This window comes from Arachis hypogaea, chromosome 8, assembly GCF_003086295.3.
Source record: "Arachis hypogaea cultivar Tifrunner chromosome 8, arahy.Tifrunner.gnm2.J5K5, whole genome shotgun sequence".
In the NCBI taxonomy this organism is placed as follows: Eukaryota; Viridiplantae; Streptophyta; class Magnoliopsida; order Fabales; family Fabaceae; genus Arachis; species Arachis hypogaea.
This window is the reverse complement of record NC_092043.1, coordinates 29,818,877-29,835,167: the sequence shown is the minus strand read 5'-3', so window position 1 is coordinate 29,835,167 and position 16,291 is coordinate 29,818,877. Positions and strand designations below refer to the sequence as shown.

Here is a 16,291-nt window from a genome sequence, read left to right as displayed (position 1 = left end):
GATAAAAGACAGAGAAGACCACAAGTGCCAGCTATGTGTCTCAGAGTTATCTGAAGAAAGCAATAATGAAACGGAATCAACCCACATTATAAAGGAAGAAGACAATGCATCTGAAGGTCACATAATGAAAGAGGAGGACAGCACATCTGAAGCATCTCTCAACATTATTGCATAGTAACGTAAGCGCTTAGATCATAGAGCACCAACAATGTAGTTGGTGCAAGATAATAAACAATGACGTAAGCAATGACGTCATAAGAAGGGTAAGGATGGGAATTGTCCATCAGACCCAACCATTATAAATAGGTTGCTTAGGCAATTGTAAAAGGCATCAAACAATAGAAAGCAGAAGGCTAAGAGTACTCATATGCTAGGAGAGCAAGTAGGAAGCGGCCGAGACGATTCTATAGTTTGAAGAAGAATTCCCTTAGGAAAAACCAATTCTAAACTCCCCTCTGGAGTTAGTATCTACAATCTCCCCTCTGGAGATAAAAATATCTTATGTAAAATATTCTAAATAAAGGAAGTTTTTCTCCAGAAAGGTACGCCTTTATCTTAGTCTCATAGTTATGAATTATTTAGAAAGTTTAGAATTAACGGAAGAATTTGATTATTATAGATTATCTGCCTTATTAGATAATGAAAAACAGGCTGTTCTAAAAATGGAATTAAATCTCAAATCAAATGAAAATTTTAATAAACAAAATCTTTTAAAAGAAGTCTTTAATAGAAAAAATATAATATACTATGGAAAAATTCAACTTGAAACCCCTATAAAGATAAAATCTGCTAATGGAGAACTTGAAATAGCTTTGATAAATGATGAAGAATTGAGTAAACATATTGAGAAAATTAAGGATCAACAAAAAAGATCTAAAATTGGATGGATTCATATTAGTACTATACAAGACTTAATCAAATCTACATATATGAAAGGAATTAATTCACCAATAAGCTTAGCAATCTGTGACAAAAGAATTACTGATGACCCAATAGATCAAATAATTAGAATTGTTCATGGAAACTTGGCAAACGTAAATGTTAAATTCAATGTCCATCTTGGATATGCTATACCTTTATCAACTGAAAATCTTGGAAGATCTATAAGTTTGGCTTATAAATTTCACAAAAAGAATCTAATGGAACAAGACGATGAACTATTTTCAATTACATATGCAATAAATTATGCTTTAACAAATAGCCATCATAGTATAATATTTAAAAACAGAGAAAGAATTTATGTCGATGAATTATTTCAGAAAATTGTAAAAACAGAAATACCAAAATATAAAGCTATTGAAAACCCAGTTCTTTTACTAAAAGAACCATCAGGAAAATTAGTTTCATCGAATTTCCAAATAAGAGAATCCAAAAAAGTTTATCTAAGTTAAAGATTAAAGAAGAAAATTCTGAAATAAAAGAATTAACAAAAAAGGTCGAAAAATTAAATGAAACCCTAAACACTAAGTTATGACAATAAATAAAGAGAAAATATATGTAACCTATCAAGCTAAGAAACAAGAGCTCTTTGAAAGAGAAAATCGATTGAATTATTTACAGTTTTCTGAAATAAATCAAAGAGCATTTAAAGCTCTAAAAATAATCTATGACAAATTGAAAGGAGAAGTTGAAGAGTTAGAAAAATTAATAGAATCTCTAGAAAATAGTGATGAATCGATGATAGAATTTGCAGAAATTCTAAGATAAATAATGAAGTATACAAAGATTGAAAGACCAGAAAACAAAATAAAAAGAAAAAGGGCGAAAAAATTAAAAAGTAAAATAAAGGAGTATAAAAGGGAATTAAATAATCTTCAGTTCGAAATTAATGACCTTATAATAAAAAGATAGAAATAAGAACAAATATAAACAAGTTGGAGCTAAACTTAAAAAATTTATAAATGCCTGGAACACCATATTATGACTTAAAAGAATTAAAGCTGTTGAAAGAAAAAATGAAAAATGAAGTTGAAAAATTAAAAAGATATTTAGAAACAACAGAAAGTGTAGAAATAAAAGAAGTTTTGGAGGATTTGAAAAATTATATTAAAGAAAAAGACAAACAGATAAAAGATTTTATATACAATAATCAAAGCAAAAAAGAATATTATAAACTAAAACAAGATTGAAAAACTGTAAAAATGAAATCAGAATTAGTAATAGTAGAAATGCTCAATACTTTTGATTATGAAATTACAAATCATAAAGTACCACCAACCAAATCTATACAAATTATAAACTCATTCGAAGCAAAATATGAAGAGTTAATAATTTTGAAAAAGAAATTACATTTTAAAAATTGGTATCAGAGCCAAGTTAACGATTAAGGGTAACACTTTCTCTTTAAGCAACACTTTTAGTGATATGCTTTTAAAATCAACAAATAACTATAAAAGACAAAAATCTTTACAAATGCATCTGTACACTAGATGCCCCATATAAAAATTGGCCTCCAGAAAAGGAATTTTTGTGAGATGGGCTATTGGAGGCGATTGAAAAAAAAAAGGGGGACTGGAAATAAAAAAAAGGCTGGCCAATAACAGGAAAAAAGTGGTATTAAATAATAAAAATGATAATATCAAATAAATAAATAAAAATGATGCAGTAAATAATTGTATTCAACCATTTGTAATATTTTTCCAAATTAATGCAATTTGTAACAAATAATAAATCAAATCATATTGTTACAAAAAGAAAATCTATCTATATATTTTAATTTTTTTAACTTAAATAAAAAAATAATTTATTCTATTGATTATTTCTGGTAGAAAGACACAAGTAACTGAAACAAGAACCAATTTTATTTTATATCAGACAGATCTACTACTGAAACAATATACTTGTTAAGAAGGATAATGAAAAGGTATCGTGGTAATAAAAATGATTTACATATGATGTTTATTGATATGGAAAAAATGTACAATAGGATGCTAAAGGATGTCTTATAAAAGGTTTTAGAAAAGAAGAGAGTAAGGATCACATATATTCGTGCAATTAAAGACATGTATGATAGGACTACAACTAGTGTGAAGACTCAAGGTAGTGTGACAGAAAAATTTTCTATTGGTATAGGATTACACTAGAGATCATCCTTAAATCCATACCTTTTCACATTAGTCTTGAAAGTACTCACAGAACATATCCAAGAGCATGTATCATGATGCATGCTTTTTACCGATGATATCGTACTTATGAAAGAGTCAAAGGAAGACCTAAATAAGAAGTTGGAGTTATGGAGAGAAGCTTTAGAAGTATATGGTCTGTGCATAAACCATAGCAAGACGGAATATATAGAATGTAAGTTTGGCCTGCGAAGAGAAAACTCTAATATATAGATGAAGTTGGAGATAACATCCTATAAAAAGTTAAGAGTTTTAAGTATCTTGGGTGCATCATATAGAATAATGAAGAGATTGAATATGATGTAAATCATAAGATCTAAGCAGGTTGGTCAAAATGGCAGAGTGCATCTGGTTTTATATGTGACAAAAAAGTGTCTTTAAAACTTAAAGGTAAATTCTATCGCACTACTATCAGACCGACTATGCTTTATGGTACAGAGTGTTGGGCGGCCAAAGGGGAGCACGAACATAAACTAAGTGTGGCAGAGATGAAGATGTTGAGATGAATGAGTGATTATATGCGGTTGGATAGAATAAAGAATGAAGATATAAGAGAGTGGGTTAGAGTAGTATTTATTGTGGAAAAGATGGTAGAATCGCGTCTCAGGTGGTTCGAACATATGAGAAGAAAACCGACAGAACACCTAGTCAGGAGGGTAGATAAGATGGAAGATGGTCAAGGGTTGAAAGGTAGAGGAAGATCTAAAAAGACCATCCATGAGGTGGTCAAACGAAATTTACAAGTAAACGATCTCTCTATAAACATGATATATGATAGAGCTCAATAATGTTATTTGATTTATGTAGCCAATCCTATATAATAAAACAAGGCTTTGTTGTTGTTGATTATTTATGTGGGATTGATGGAGACATGATGCATGAAGCCACAAATGAACCAATACCAAGAAACTAAAAATGATGTGAATGGATATCATTTAATCGTAATTTTATGTCACTAATTACAAATTGGGGCTAATTTTTTTTATATTGATTAAATATATGTGTAATACATTGATATTAGAAGATTAGGTATTTTTTTTATATGGTGTTTTATTTAAATCGGACGGTCTGATTTGTTTGAAGAAAAAAATAAACTACAAATCGGAGGGTTCAATTTGTTTGGAGAAAAAAAAAACTACAAATCGGAGGGTCCGATTTACATTTTTTATTTATTTTATTTTTTAAAATAAAAATTGGACGGTCCAATTTTAACATTAAAAATTTTTTTATTTTCAAAAATACAAATCGGACCGTCCGATTTATGATTGTTGATTTAAAAAATGAAACAAATCAGAGACACCAATTTGTTCAAACCATAGCAGAATAAAACTCATCTCTTCTCACATCATTGTGAGATACACTCCTCTCTCACAAAAAAAATAATAAGCGACAAATTGGTACCTTAATTTATGTAGAGTATTTTATCCAAATATTGTTACTATAAACAATATATATATATATATATATATATTATAATTATAAATTTTTAATATTATAAAATAAAAAATAGTTTAATTTATTTTACAATAATATTTATTTTAGAATAAATTTGAATGATAAACTATTTTAACATTTTTATTATTTGTATAATACATTATAAGTACTATTTATTTTCTAATTTATTTAAGTTACAATTATGTATGAATGAAGTATTCTGTGAAAAATTATGTTGAACTATAGAGACAAATTTTGTATATAAAAAAAGGTTAAAGATAAAAAAATTTCGACCTAAACCATAAAAAATAAAATTGTACTTGAGCTTTTATATATATATATATATATATATATATATATATATATATATATATATATATATATATATATATATATATATATAACCAAATAGTTACAAGGTACAAAGCTATCCCATCCATCCCATCCTTTCTCGTTCTTCTTTATTGGCCCTTTCCCCCAAGCATCATAACTAGGGGTGGCAAACGGGCTAAACCCGCCGGGCCGGCCCGCGTAACCCGCCAAAAAAGGCGGGCTGGGCTGGAAAATCGGGACCGCCAAATAGCAAAAGCCCGCCTAACCCGCACCGCTTAAACCGCGGGTTTTGGCGGGCTTTGGCGGGGCGGGGCGGCTTCCCCGCCGGGCTAAGGTTTTTTTTAGTGAGAGAGTATTTTTGCAATTTTTTTCCTAAAACCTAACTTCCCCCAACCTAACTTACAAGAGTATGAAGATAAAAATTGAGTGTTTTGAATTATGTTTATGTTATTTTGGAGACAATATTTATAATTATGTTTTGAATTATGTTTATTTTGCTTTGGAGAGAATATTTATACTTATATTTTGAATGAAAATTGGTTTATAATTATATTTATTAGATATTTATAATTACAAAGACTTTAATGTTTGTGAATATAAAAAATATAATTTTTTATGCCATTAGAAATTATAAATTTATTAATATGGTTGTGAAATTATATATATTACTTAGTAGTTATTAGTAAAAAAAAAAAAAAAAAAGAGGAGCTTTGGCAGGCTTAGCCCGCCAGCCCACCAGCCCGCAGTTAGGCAGGACGGGCTAGGATTCTAGGACCGCCTAATTAGGCGGGGTGGGGCGGGCCAGCCCGCCAAAGGACGGGCTTCTGGCAGGGCGGGGCGGGGCGGGGCGGGTTTCCCCGCTTGCCACCCCTAATCATAACATCACCTTGTGTTCCCATGCCATGTCCAGCAAAAACATTTAATACTAGATTAATTATTTCACCTAATATCAAACAATTTCACACATATAGAATTAACAACAAAAAAGAGAACTCAGAAAAATTAAAAATAGCAGTATAGCCTCTAGCAATGCTGATGACTACTCAGGTAATTGAAAATAGAGTCCATAATAATTTCATCTATTAAATTATTTAATAAGACATAAAATTAAATAAATTCCATCTTTAAATTTCTAATTCAAATCTAAATCCTGGTTGCACAAAAAAATTATTGAATTTTAATTCAAAGTCCAAAAAGAGTTTTAGAGGATTCAAACAAATCCTAAATTTTTAAATAAAAATTCAGCAACAGTTGCACAAATAATTGAACAGAAATACAAACTCAGAAGATTAGTAATTTCAAACAAATGAACAAACTCTAAACCCTCAAATATTGAAGAAACTCAAAAAACTAATCCGAGAAAGGGATTTGGTACAGAAAGTGGCGACAAACAAGAGGTGGTGACAACAGAAGAAAAGAATGACGCGGCGGTGGCGACGAGGCTGCGGGAGCAGCAACGATGAGCGGCGAAAAGGCTGTTGGAGGCAGCGACGATGCTGGTGGTGGTGGTGACAATTCTACTGGAGGCGGCAAAAATGAGAAGACTGATTTGGAGGTCACGACGATGATGAACAAGGGTGGAGCAGGAGGTGGCGACGCTATTGAACGAGCACGGTGCAGGACACGGCGCCAATGAGGCAGTGACAATGAGCGAGTGGGTCTGATTTTTGTACCTCAAAATTTTTAAATTTTTTGAAGAAGAATCGGAGGGTCCGATTTTTGTACTCTAAAAATCGAATAGTCTGATTTTTATACTTCTCAAAAATCGAAGAGTCCAATTTCTGTATCCCAAATTAAACGGTGCCGTATTTGAGATTAACATCCCAACAATCCATAATCAGGAAAAACACTATTATCAACCCAATATACAAAACAAAAATAATCCAGAAAAACACTATTATCAATCTGTAACCTTGAAGTTACACAGAGACAACTCAACCGTTACTCCAAAGCTCCTTCCGCAAAAGAAAAAAATAAAACAAAAAAATTAGTACACATCAAAATAAACCTAGATGAACTATGTTTTTTACCCACAACACACAAACTTCATATATACCAGAGGCAACCCACTGTTTCCGTAAAGAATTTTTATTAAATTGGAGGTGATTGCTATGATACCTAAAAGGTGGTATCTAATTTGTCCAAAAAAAAAAGTTAAAAATTAATATTTAATTTAAAAAGTAAATAATTTTTAAATATTTAAAATTTACTATAAAAAGTAAATTAGACAAAATTTAGACCATAGAATTCTTAATTGGAATATTAGTTCAAAATTGTGAATGTGGTTTTGTGTAAAAGCCAACTTTGCTATTCTCTTCAGTCCCCTGCATATCTCGAATTACGTTAGTTAATTTCTAGATTCATTGCATCAATAGAAAAATTGGCTTCTGACGTTATATGCATAAGCTTATTCCATGCCAACAATAGAAAGCTAATTTTATCAATAATGCATGAGGGAATGCATACCTGTGCCAGAAAAAGAAGGGTCTTGAGGCAAAGTTAACTAGTAAAGCTTTATTCCAGTATCGATCGTGTTCCTGCAAATGGTAACACATGGATAGAACATTTTTTTTATTATGAATCACCAGCCAAGTTATTCAACAATAAATTTCACAGCGAGTGATCTCTAAGGGTACTGTACAAATAAAAAGAATGCATAAATTCACAAGAAGCAAAACTAATATTTACAGGAAGATGGAAATCATATGCTGTTTTCATCAATGAAAAATTACCTCTTGATTAATTTCTTTCATCCCTTAAAAAATTATCTTTGAAGCCATTTAAATGATGTCTCAGTTTCAAATTCCATACGAACCTGGTATACGCTGGATTTTGAGTGTTCAAGTGATTGCAGTTAGGCAACCAATTCCCAACAATCATTTGAAATCTATGTAATGTAATGAATGCTAATGGAAAAATTGTAATTGTAGCACAAGCACAATGATAGATAATTTAGCCTGTTGCTAATCTTCAACATCTTCACTTGAACATGTTTCCAGCAAAGAATCTCCTCTTCTTGAACTTAGTAGTTTTAAAATGGTTATGATATCTTCGCTCTGCGGATGAGACTGATCCGCAGAAACAAATGAATGCAAGTGATCATTGACATTTATCCAAGACCAACCAGGCTCTTTTATTACCCCCTTTGACTTCATTAGCTTCCTTATGTGTGCAACTTCCTCCCATCTCCCCTTGGCAGCATATATGTTAGCCAGGGTGATGTGAGTTCCTGCAGAATTCGGATCCAAAGAAAGTATTCTTTCTGCTGTTCGTCTTCCTCTGTCAACGTCCCCATGAACCCTACATGCTCTAAGTAAGGTAGACCACACAACATCATCACTATGAAAAGGCATGCTTCGTATCATAAGCTCAGCTTCACTCAATCTTCCCGCTCTGCATAGAAGATCAATCATGCAACCATAGTGCTCTTTTGAAGGACTGATCCGGTACTCGTCAGTCATTGACATAAAGTAGTGAAAACCTTGATCAACCGATCCAGCATGGCTACAAGCTGTCAAAACCCCAATGAAAGTCACATAGTCCGGTTTTAAACCAATACTGGGAATCTTCTCGAATAAACGAATTGCCTCTTGGCTGGATCCATGTTCAGCATACCCATTGATCATGGCTGTCCATGATATAATGTCATTAGTTTTAGTCCCATCAAATACTTTAGAAGCTTCTTTTAGACTCCCACATTTTGAATACATACTAATTAGTGCACTATGAACCATTGCTTCATGATCCAGGCCAATGCATAGGACACGAGCATGCACCTGCTTCCCAGGCTCAAGAAGCGCCATGCTTCCACTCACACTAAGCAAGCTAGCAAGAGCAAATTCATTCGGTTTTGGCCCTTCCCTTCTCATCCATGATAGATAGTCAAAAGCTTCTTTTGCATAACCTGCTTGAGAATAAACTGCAATTATAGTGCTCCAAGAAATAATATCTTTTCTAGCCATACTACAAAACACCATTGAAGCCAAAGTTAACATCCCACATTTCGAATAAAGTGTAATGAGAGAATTCGACACTGACAAGGCATCCACCAGACCTAGACGCAATACATGGCCATGTATCTGCTGGCCCCATTCTTTAACAGCAAGATTCGCACATGCAGAAATTACTGCTGCAAAAGTGTATTGATTGGCACTAACCCCTGATTTTCTCATCCTTCTAAATGCATCCACTGCATTCTCTTCTTCTCCCGTCTGCACATATGTTGTAATAAGGGTTGTCCATGAAACTACATCTGGCATCCTCATTTTTTTGAACAATCTGATGACATAACCTGGTTTTCCACATTTATTATACATGGAAGCAAGAGTATTAATCACAAACAAGCTCTCATCAAACCCTTGTTTTATTGTTTGTGTGTGAATAGCTTTCCCACAATCTAAGGAATTTGAATCAGCAGATGCTTTCAAAGCGATGGCGAATGCATATGAATCATAACCCACTTTTGATCTCCACATTTCAGAGAAGTACAATAATCCCTCTATACTATAACCACCATGAACAAGCCCCGCAATAATGGACGTCCACGATACCACGTTTCGGGTTTCCATTTCTTCGAAGACTCTGCAACCTTGCTCTACTTTGCCTACTTTCATGTACATGTCCACAAGTGAACTGCTGACAAATACCGAGTCTACCAAACTTGACTTCACAGAAAATCCATGCAATGATTCTCCAAAATATATGTTCATGCCAAGAGCACAAGCCTTGAGTGCAACACTAATCATAAACTGGTCTTTTTGAAGACCAGGCTGGATCCATAAATTTAAGAACAAGATCAACGCTTCAAACGGGTCTGAAGAATTGACATAACCAGCTATTATCGTGGTCCATGAAACCTCATCTCTGTAAGGCATTTTATCAAACATGTGCCTTGCTTTATGCAGTTGACAACGTTTCACAAGTTGCTTCAGTTCGGAGTTAAGGTCAACCATATTATGAACAAAATGGGGCGTGTTTGGATGGACGGAAAATGAAGAGGCACATCGATTACGCTCCCAAACACGTCCCCGGACGCCTTTTGTGCTACGCAAAACGGCATCCTGCGGCCGCCATAATCGAAGGAGAGAGGCTGCGGAGGAAGGAAGGCGGGGGAGCAACAGAAGGAGGAGGAGAAGCGGAAAGAAGGAGGGCATGAATGGAAGAGGAAGTTCAGTGCTCTAACCACCATGTGAGGCTTAAAAGGTGAAGAAGAACGGTGAAAGAGAATAAGAGGAAAGAATATTATAGCTAATTCTATTCCGAGAAAAGATTCATGAAAGAAGTAAAAAATTTGATTTTAATTTTATCTACTCATATTTTTTTGAGTGAATACCATCCGGCCTCTGACAATTATCTCGAAAGGACAACGAAGTTTCCAAAAAAAAACACCCAATCCGGCTCCTGATAATCTTTTTTTGGGACTGATTAGTCTCTGTGCTAAAAAAAATAACATTAATTTTTTTTTGGCACAGAGGTCTCGTTGTCCTTTCGAGGTAATTGTCAGGGGCCGGGTTGAGTTTTTTTTTGCCAGGGGCCGAGTTGGGATTTTTTTTGTCAGGGACCTCGTTGTCTTTCGAGGTAATTGTCAGGGGCTGATTTAGGTTTTTCTCTATTTTTTTTCCAGTTGATTTGAAGATATTTTTTATTAAAAACTTATTTATTATGCTATCAAAGGTTTTTTTAAATAATCTTTTAGTTAGAACATCAATTAATTATTCTGTAATTAAAATATATGAGAAGTAGATCTGTTCTCTTTCAATCTTTTTTTTTATAAAATATTTATCAACTTTAATATATTTAATTTTGTCATACAAAATTGGATTATGAATAATAAAAATGACAGATTTATTGACACAATATAATTTTATTGGTAGAGAAATGAGAACCTTTAGTTTTTGTAAAAATTTTTCTACCTATAGTGCTTTATATATTTAATAAATTGTTCTAAATTCAATTTCTGCACTAATTCATGTCACAATATTTTATTTTTTACTCTTTTAATTAACTAGATTTTCTTTAACAAAAGTACAGTAGTCAGATGTTAACTTTTTATCCATGACACTCCTAACTCAATCTGCATCTGTATAGACTGCTACCTGAAAATTTCTATGATTTTTGTAGATTAATTCTTTTTTCAGACGACTCTTTCAAGTACCTTAGAATTCTAAAGACAGTGTCTATGTGTTCTTGCCTAGATAAATGTATAAACTGACTTATTATGCTCATAAGGCAATATCCGGGCATATATAGAATAAATAGATTAGCCTCTTCACTAATCGCTGATATTTACCTTTGTCCATTACATTTTTTAGTTTAGCTGGCTTCAAGTTTAAATTAGTATAGATGTTTCATCAACTTTACAACTAAGTAATCCCATATCTTTTAAAAGATTTAGGATATACTTTCGTTGGTTCATAAAAATGTCTTTCTTAGACTTTGCGATTCAATTCTAAAGAAGTATTTTAATGAGCCAAATTTTTTTATTTCAAATGATTTGACAAGATTTTTTTTAACAAAATAATGACGCCCAAACATGCACTAAGTCTTTTAGTTCCAAAATATCATCACCTATCAGAATAATATCACCTACATATACAATTAAGATAACAATTTTATTAGCTGCTGTATGTTTACAGAAAAATGTATAATCAGCCTGACTTTGAGTATAATCAAGTTCCTTCACTGTCATTTTAAGTCGTTCAAATTAAGCTCTTGGAGATTGTTTCAATCCATAGAGAAATTTTTTTAATTTGCATACTTTATTCCTTCCTAATTCAACCTCAAATTCAAATGAAAATTTTATAAACACTTCTTCTATCTCCCCATTCAAAAAAGCATTATTTACATTTAATTAATACAAAAACCAATTATAATTTACAGCCAGAGATAAAAGAATTCACAGAGTTAAGTTTAGCAATTGGAGTAAATCTCCCCATTCAAAAAAGCATTATTTACATTTAATTAATACAAAAATCAATTATAATTTACAGCCAGAGATAAAAGAATTCACAGAGTTAAGTTTAGCAATTGGAGTAAAGGTCTCTTGATAACAATAATGGCCATCACAGCAACTCTTACTCAAGGTATATGAACTCTACGTCTTGATTTTTACTGACTCCTTCGTACCCACGTCAAGACAGCAATTCAAACCATTTTCATAATATTCTACCAACTTTGACGAATCAAAGCCACTGTTTGCTTTGGTTCTTGATTTTTTTAATTTTTTTGTGTGTGTGTGTTTCAATGGAGAAAATCACTAGCTTTAGTTCTCTATTATCCAGTTGCATTATACAGAAGGGAGTAAAAGTGGATAATAGAATAAGCAAAAAAGATATTGACAAAAAAAATTCAGGGTAAAAAAGTAAAATTAAAGTTTTATAAATGATTAACAATTAATATATATTATTATAATTTGTTAAGAAAAAAATTAAATTTATGTGTACGGAATTAATCTTGAGCACTACAATAGAATATTTTTATTTGGTCTTTTAAGGTTTAGCTACTAGCTTCCCCACCATAGACAAACCCATGAATCATTGTCACTCTAATGTTATATTATATTATGCTAGTCTAGTGTTCGCATATGCAAACTTGTGAAATAAAAATACACTGTATTACTACTATTGATAAACATTCTCCTTCCCTTTCCCCCGTGTACCAAAAGAGCTTAAAAACTATATGCTATGCATTTCTACATAGAGGAACTCTGGTTTCTTGATAATCAAGAAACACTTTCTAAGTGTTTGGATTTTAGGGAAAGACATCAAGAAACACTTTCTAAGTGTTTGGATTTTAGGGAAAGACTTGCCCTTTCAATCAAGGGATGCCCCAAAAGATTCAAGAGTGAAAAACATTGAGGGAACTTCATTACTACTCAAGTTGAGTGGGAATCCTTTCAGCCAGGGACAGCCGGACAAGAAAACCTTAAAAAAATGGGGTGGAAATTTGAGATAATTAAGGGGCCACTCATTGTATGCCACTCCGTTTGGCCCAATCTACGAACTGCATGCCGCCATAGATGTTATTGCCAAATCTCACACCTACCGTGAAAGCCATTGCAACTACCGGGGCCTTCTTTGCCAAAGGAGAGGCTTCAACAAGCTGCTCCATTCCATTAATGATTTGGTACCGCGTGTTGGATGACACGGCAAGGAAGAAACCTGATAGAGGGGAAACAAATTAAGCAAATGTTAAGTAACAATTGCAATGACCTCTCCAAAAATTAGGCAATATTACACTCGATATCATTGGATTTATAGAATACTATGCTAAACTCTACGCCTTAGTTTTGTAAAAACTTAATGTTGACCTTATCTAGCTAATGCAATTATATAAGTATGACAAATAATAGTAGTGTGGAATATAACTATGAGCCTATTGTATTTTGTTCTCGGCTATTTTTTTTATTCTATATGAAGGGAAACCTTGAAGCAAAGGTTGAATTGCCTCCGTGTGACCTCAAGGTCACAAGGTCAAGCTGTAGAATCGGCTACTGATGCATCGATCAGTTAGGCTGCCGACATTACACTATCTAGGTGTAGTCTTTCTACAAGACCCTGTCCGACAAGGGATGATTGTGCACCCAAGCAACCCTTTTTCTTAATTTTTCATTCTATGTCATTTAGCACAAGCAATGGTAGCCTGTCTTTCCTTGCTTTCCTCCCTTCCATCAATAGTAAGAAACTAAGAACAAAGACACATCCATGAACAAATGCAAATGCATTAGATTCAAATGTGAAATTTATGCAACAATAACAAGACAATTACCAAATTCAAATGCTAAATAGATAAAAGATGTTGAAACAACATTTAATGTGTAACTCTAATTTCATTGCCATTTTGAAATTAAGTCTTCTGCTTATATGTACACCAAGAAAGTCTACTGCTTATATTCTCCATCCTTAATCAAGAGCATTAATCAGAATGCATATTCTAAAACAGAACCCTCGGAAGAAAACGTGAAACAGTATAGACAGAGAAACTGAAAAAATAGAACAAGACATACCCCAAAGAGCAGCACTTGGCAGAAGTGGGGGTACAGGTATGTCCTCTTCAGATTTCCTAATGCTCCTGTTTTACATAAAGAAAAACCCATTGATAATCTACAGGAACAGATATTTCAGAGAGAGAGAGAGAGAGAGAGAGAGAGAGAGAGAGAGATTCATATTTCAAGCTTTTTATAATTACAAAAGAAAAGAATTGAACTTGTGAACTGCATGCAACAAAACATTTATGTTTTATACAATATCCTGAGTAGACATTTATACCTTTTAGCATTCATGAGCATATTTGCAAATCCTTGACCGATAATACCACATCCAAAACCAACGGATCCGTACAATGCACCCTGAATACAGAATGTCAGGAACTCATAGTATTAACTAATGATCTGCTACTAGAAACTAAACTTAAGTGAAACAAAGAATTAAATGACATACAAACAAAGATTGCTTCTACTGGTTAGATTCTTTCATGCAACTAAAGAGTAATTTATCATGCAAAGCTTCCAAATATGTGGTACCTTGTAGAAGTATGTGGCAACGCGCTGCATCACAGTGAATTTACATCCCGGCCTTTGAGCTTCAAATACACTGCATGCAAGCATGAGATTTCAGTTCCATAGGTTTATAAAAGTCAACCAAACGAAAAAGCTAGGCATGAATAAAGGAGGGACAAACCCTTATTCATTGTTTGCTGTACTACAATTGTCACAAATCGATTACCAAAAAACAGAATTGACAACTTTTACCTTGAATTAGAATTACTGTTTACTAATTCATACCAGCCTCCATATATATTTCACAGAAGAAATGGTTAACTAAACCTAACATAAATCACAGCACTATTGAATCAATCAAAATTTTCAACTTTTCATTCCTTTTGAGAATTGTTTATCTGGTTGTTTAGCAATAAAGTGTACAAGAGAAATATGAAAATTCACCAACGAGTTGGCTCTTAGAGGTAGTACACATAGTTGATACCAAAGTAATCAGTTACCACAACGAAAATATCAATAAATCCATAGTGGAGATGCCTGGAAAATAATTGAGGCTTACTAAAATACTCACAACCAGACACTAACCTGCTGGGAAGAGCTGCACAAGCATGTTGAATGCGTCCAAGCAAACCTTTGGACACAGAAAGCTTCCCGATTCGAGCATAGGGTGCTAACAAAGTCACCAAAGCAATGTCAACAACATCTCCAACCAGAACATCGGCAGCAACCAACTCTTTCTCAGCCCAAAAGTCTTTGCCTCTTTGCTTATACTCAGCATAGGTTGCACAACAAGTGTCTATCAAAACCTGCACTTGACAAATCAATAACAACATTAGTTGTAATTTATAAAAGCTAACACCATTTCTCAATTCCATATCATAATCATAACCATTTTCCTTTTGTGTAAGCCAGCCCATTACATCTATTATCAAGAGGGAAAAAGTAACACTTCATTGATTTTGAAACAAACCTCTATTCCAACTTTAAATAGAAAAGAAGGATCAGCAAGCATTCGGTTTCTCAGAATAGAACAGTGCTTCATCATAAACGATAGTGGCCAAGCCGAACCCTGCAACACAACACCAAAATCGAACTTAGCCACTGAAACAACTCTTTTATTTCCCTCCCTAAAAATTCAAAATTTGAAAGAAACCTACCTGTAAATCCAAGTAACGTTGGAGGAACATTTCTCGAATGCCGGTGGTCTTCGCTGCCTCCACCATATCCGAAGGAAGCTTCACACCACGAGATTCCGCTTCCTTCATAACCGCTTCGAAATTCAACAGAGCCCCGAACTCTTCATCTCCATCGTTCCCTCCTGCTTCTCCACCGCTATCACCACCGCCGCCGCCGCCGCCACGTCCTCCACCATCACCGCCATCACCTCCGCCAATCTCGGTCTTAGGAGGATCATCGAATGTGGTGCGTTCCAAAGGAGCAACTGAATAACCGAGAGGCTCAGGGGCAGTGCAGTGGATCCTGAAAGAGAGGGTTTTGCGGAGAATAGGAAGAGTGTTGTTGCATTCGAAAGAAGGGATTTTGTTGCAATGAATGTAGTGGTGCCATGTTTGGTTGTCGTTGCTGTTGGAGATGGCGAAGGTTGAAGAAAGTGCTGCCATGGTCGAAGAAGGTGAGGGCCGGCACCCGGCAGCAGAGAAAGAAATGTTGATTTCAGAAAGAAAGAGAAAGGAAGAAAAAACCGGAAATGGGCTTTTAAATTGGGCTGAGAAAAAACAATGAGTCAACGGAGGAGTCAACTAGTCAAGAGATTCAGGAAGAAAAATATAAAATAAAGAGAAAGAAAAAATTGAACCGTCGCCTGAGAGATTCGAACTCTCGCGGGGAAACCCCATGTACTTAGCAGGCACACGCCTTAACCACTCGGCCAAAGCGACGTTGGTGCCTA

General features: G+C 33.9%; 2 protein-coding genes and 1 non-coding gene across 5 annotated transcripts; all 3 read right to left on the bottom strand.

Moving 5' to 3' along the window:
* Positions 1-6,070: 6,070 nt before the first annotated feature.
* Positions 6,071-10,157, bottom strand: LOC112706859 (putative pentatricopeptide repeat-containing protein At3g47840). 3 transcript variants are annotated; one of them, XM_025758376.2, is made up of 3 exons: positions 7,622-10,157; positions 7,356-7,426; positions 6,071-6,844 (listed from the first exon to the last, which is right to left on the bottom strand). In XM_025758376.2, exon 1 carries the CDS (start codon positions 10,040-10,042, stop codon positions 7,853-7,855), a length of 2,190 nt encoding a protein of 729 aa, XP_025614161.1. In that variant the 5' UTR covers positions 10,043-10,157; the 3' UTR covers positions 6,071-6,844; positions 7,356-7,426; positions 7,622-7,852. The 3 variants fall into 3 exon arrangements, with proteins under 3 accessions (XP_025614161.1, XP_025614160.1, XP_025614162.1); XM_025758377.2 differs by having other exon boundaries at positions 6,672-6,844; positions 7,705-10,157; XM_025758375.2 differs by having other exon boundaries at positions 6,071-7,426.
* Positions 10,158-12,341: 2,184 nt separating this feature from the next.
* LOC112706858 (protein RETICULATA-RELATED 1, chloroplastic) lies at positions 12,342-16,136 on the bottom strand. Its single transcript, XM_025758374.3, has 7 exons — positions 15,543-16,136; positions 15,356-15,454; positions 14,971-15,191; positions 14,410-14,479; positions 14,156-14,235; positions 13,894-13,958; positions 12,342-13,048 (listed from the first exon to the last, which is right to left on the bottom strand). Exons 1-7 carry the CDS (start codon positions 16,002-16,004, stop codon positions 12,855-12,857), a joined length of 1,191 nt encoding a protein of 396 aa, XP_025614159.1. The 5' UTR covers positions 16,005-16,136; the 3' UTR covers positions 12,342-12,854.
* Positions 16,137-16,198: 62 nt separating this feature from the next.
* On the bottom strand, positions 16,199-16,280 carry TRNAS-GCU (transfer RNA serine (anticodon GCU)). Its single transcript has one exon. It is a non-coding gene; the product is annotated as a tRNA-Ser (tRNA).
* Positions 16,281-16,291: the final 11 nt, after the last annotated feature.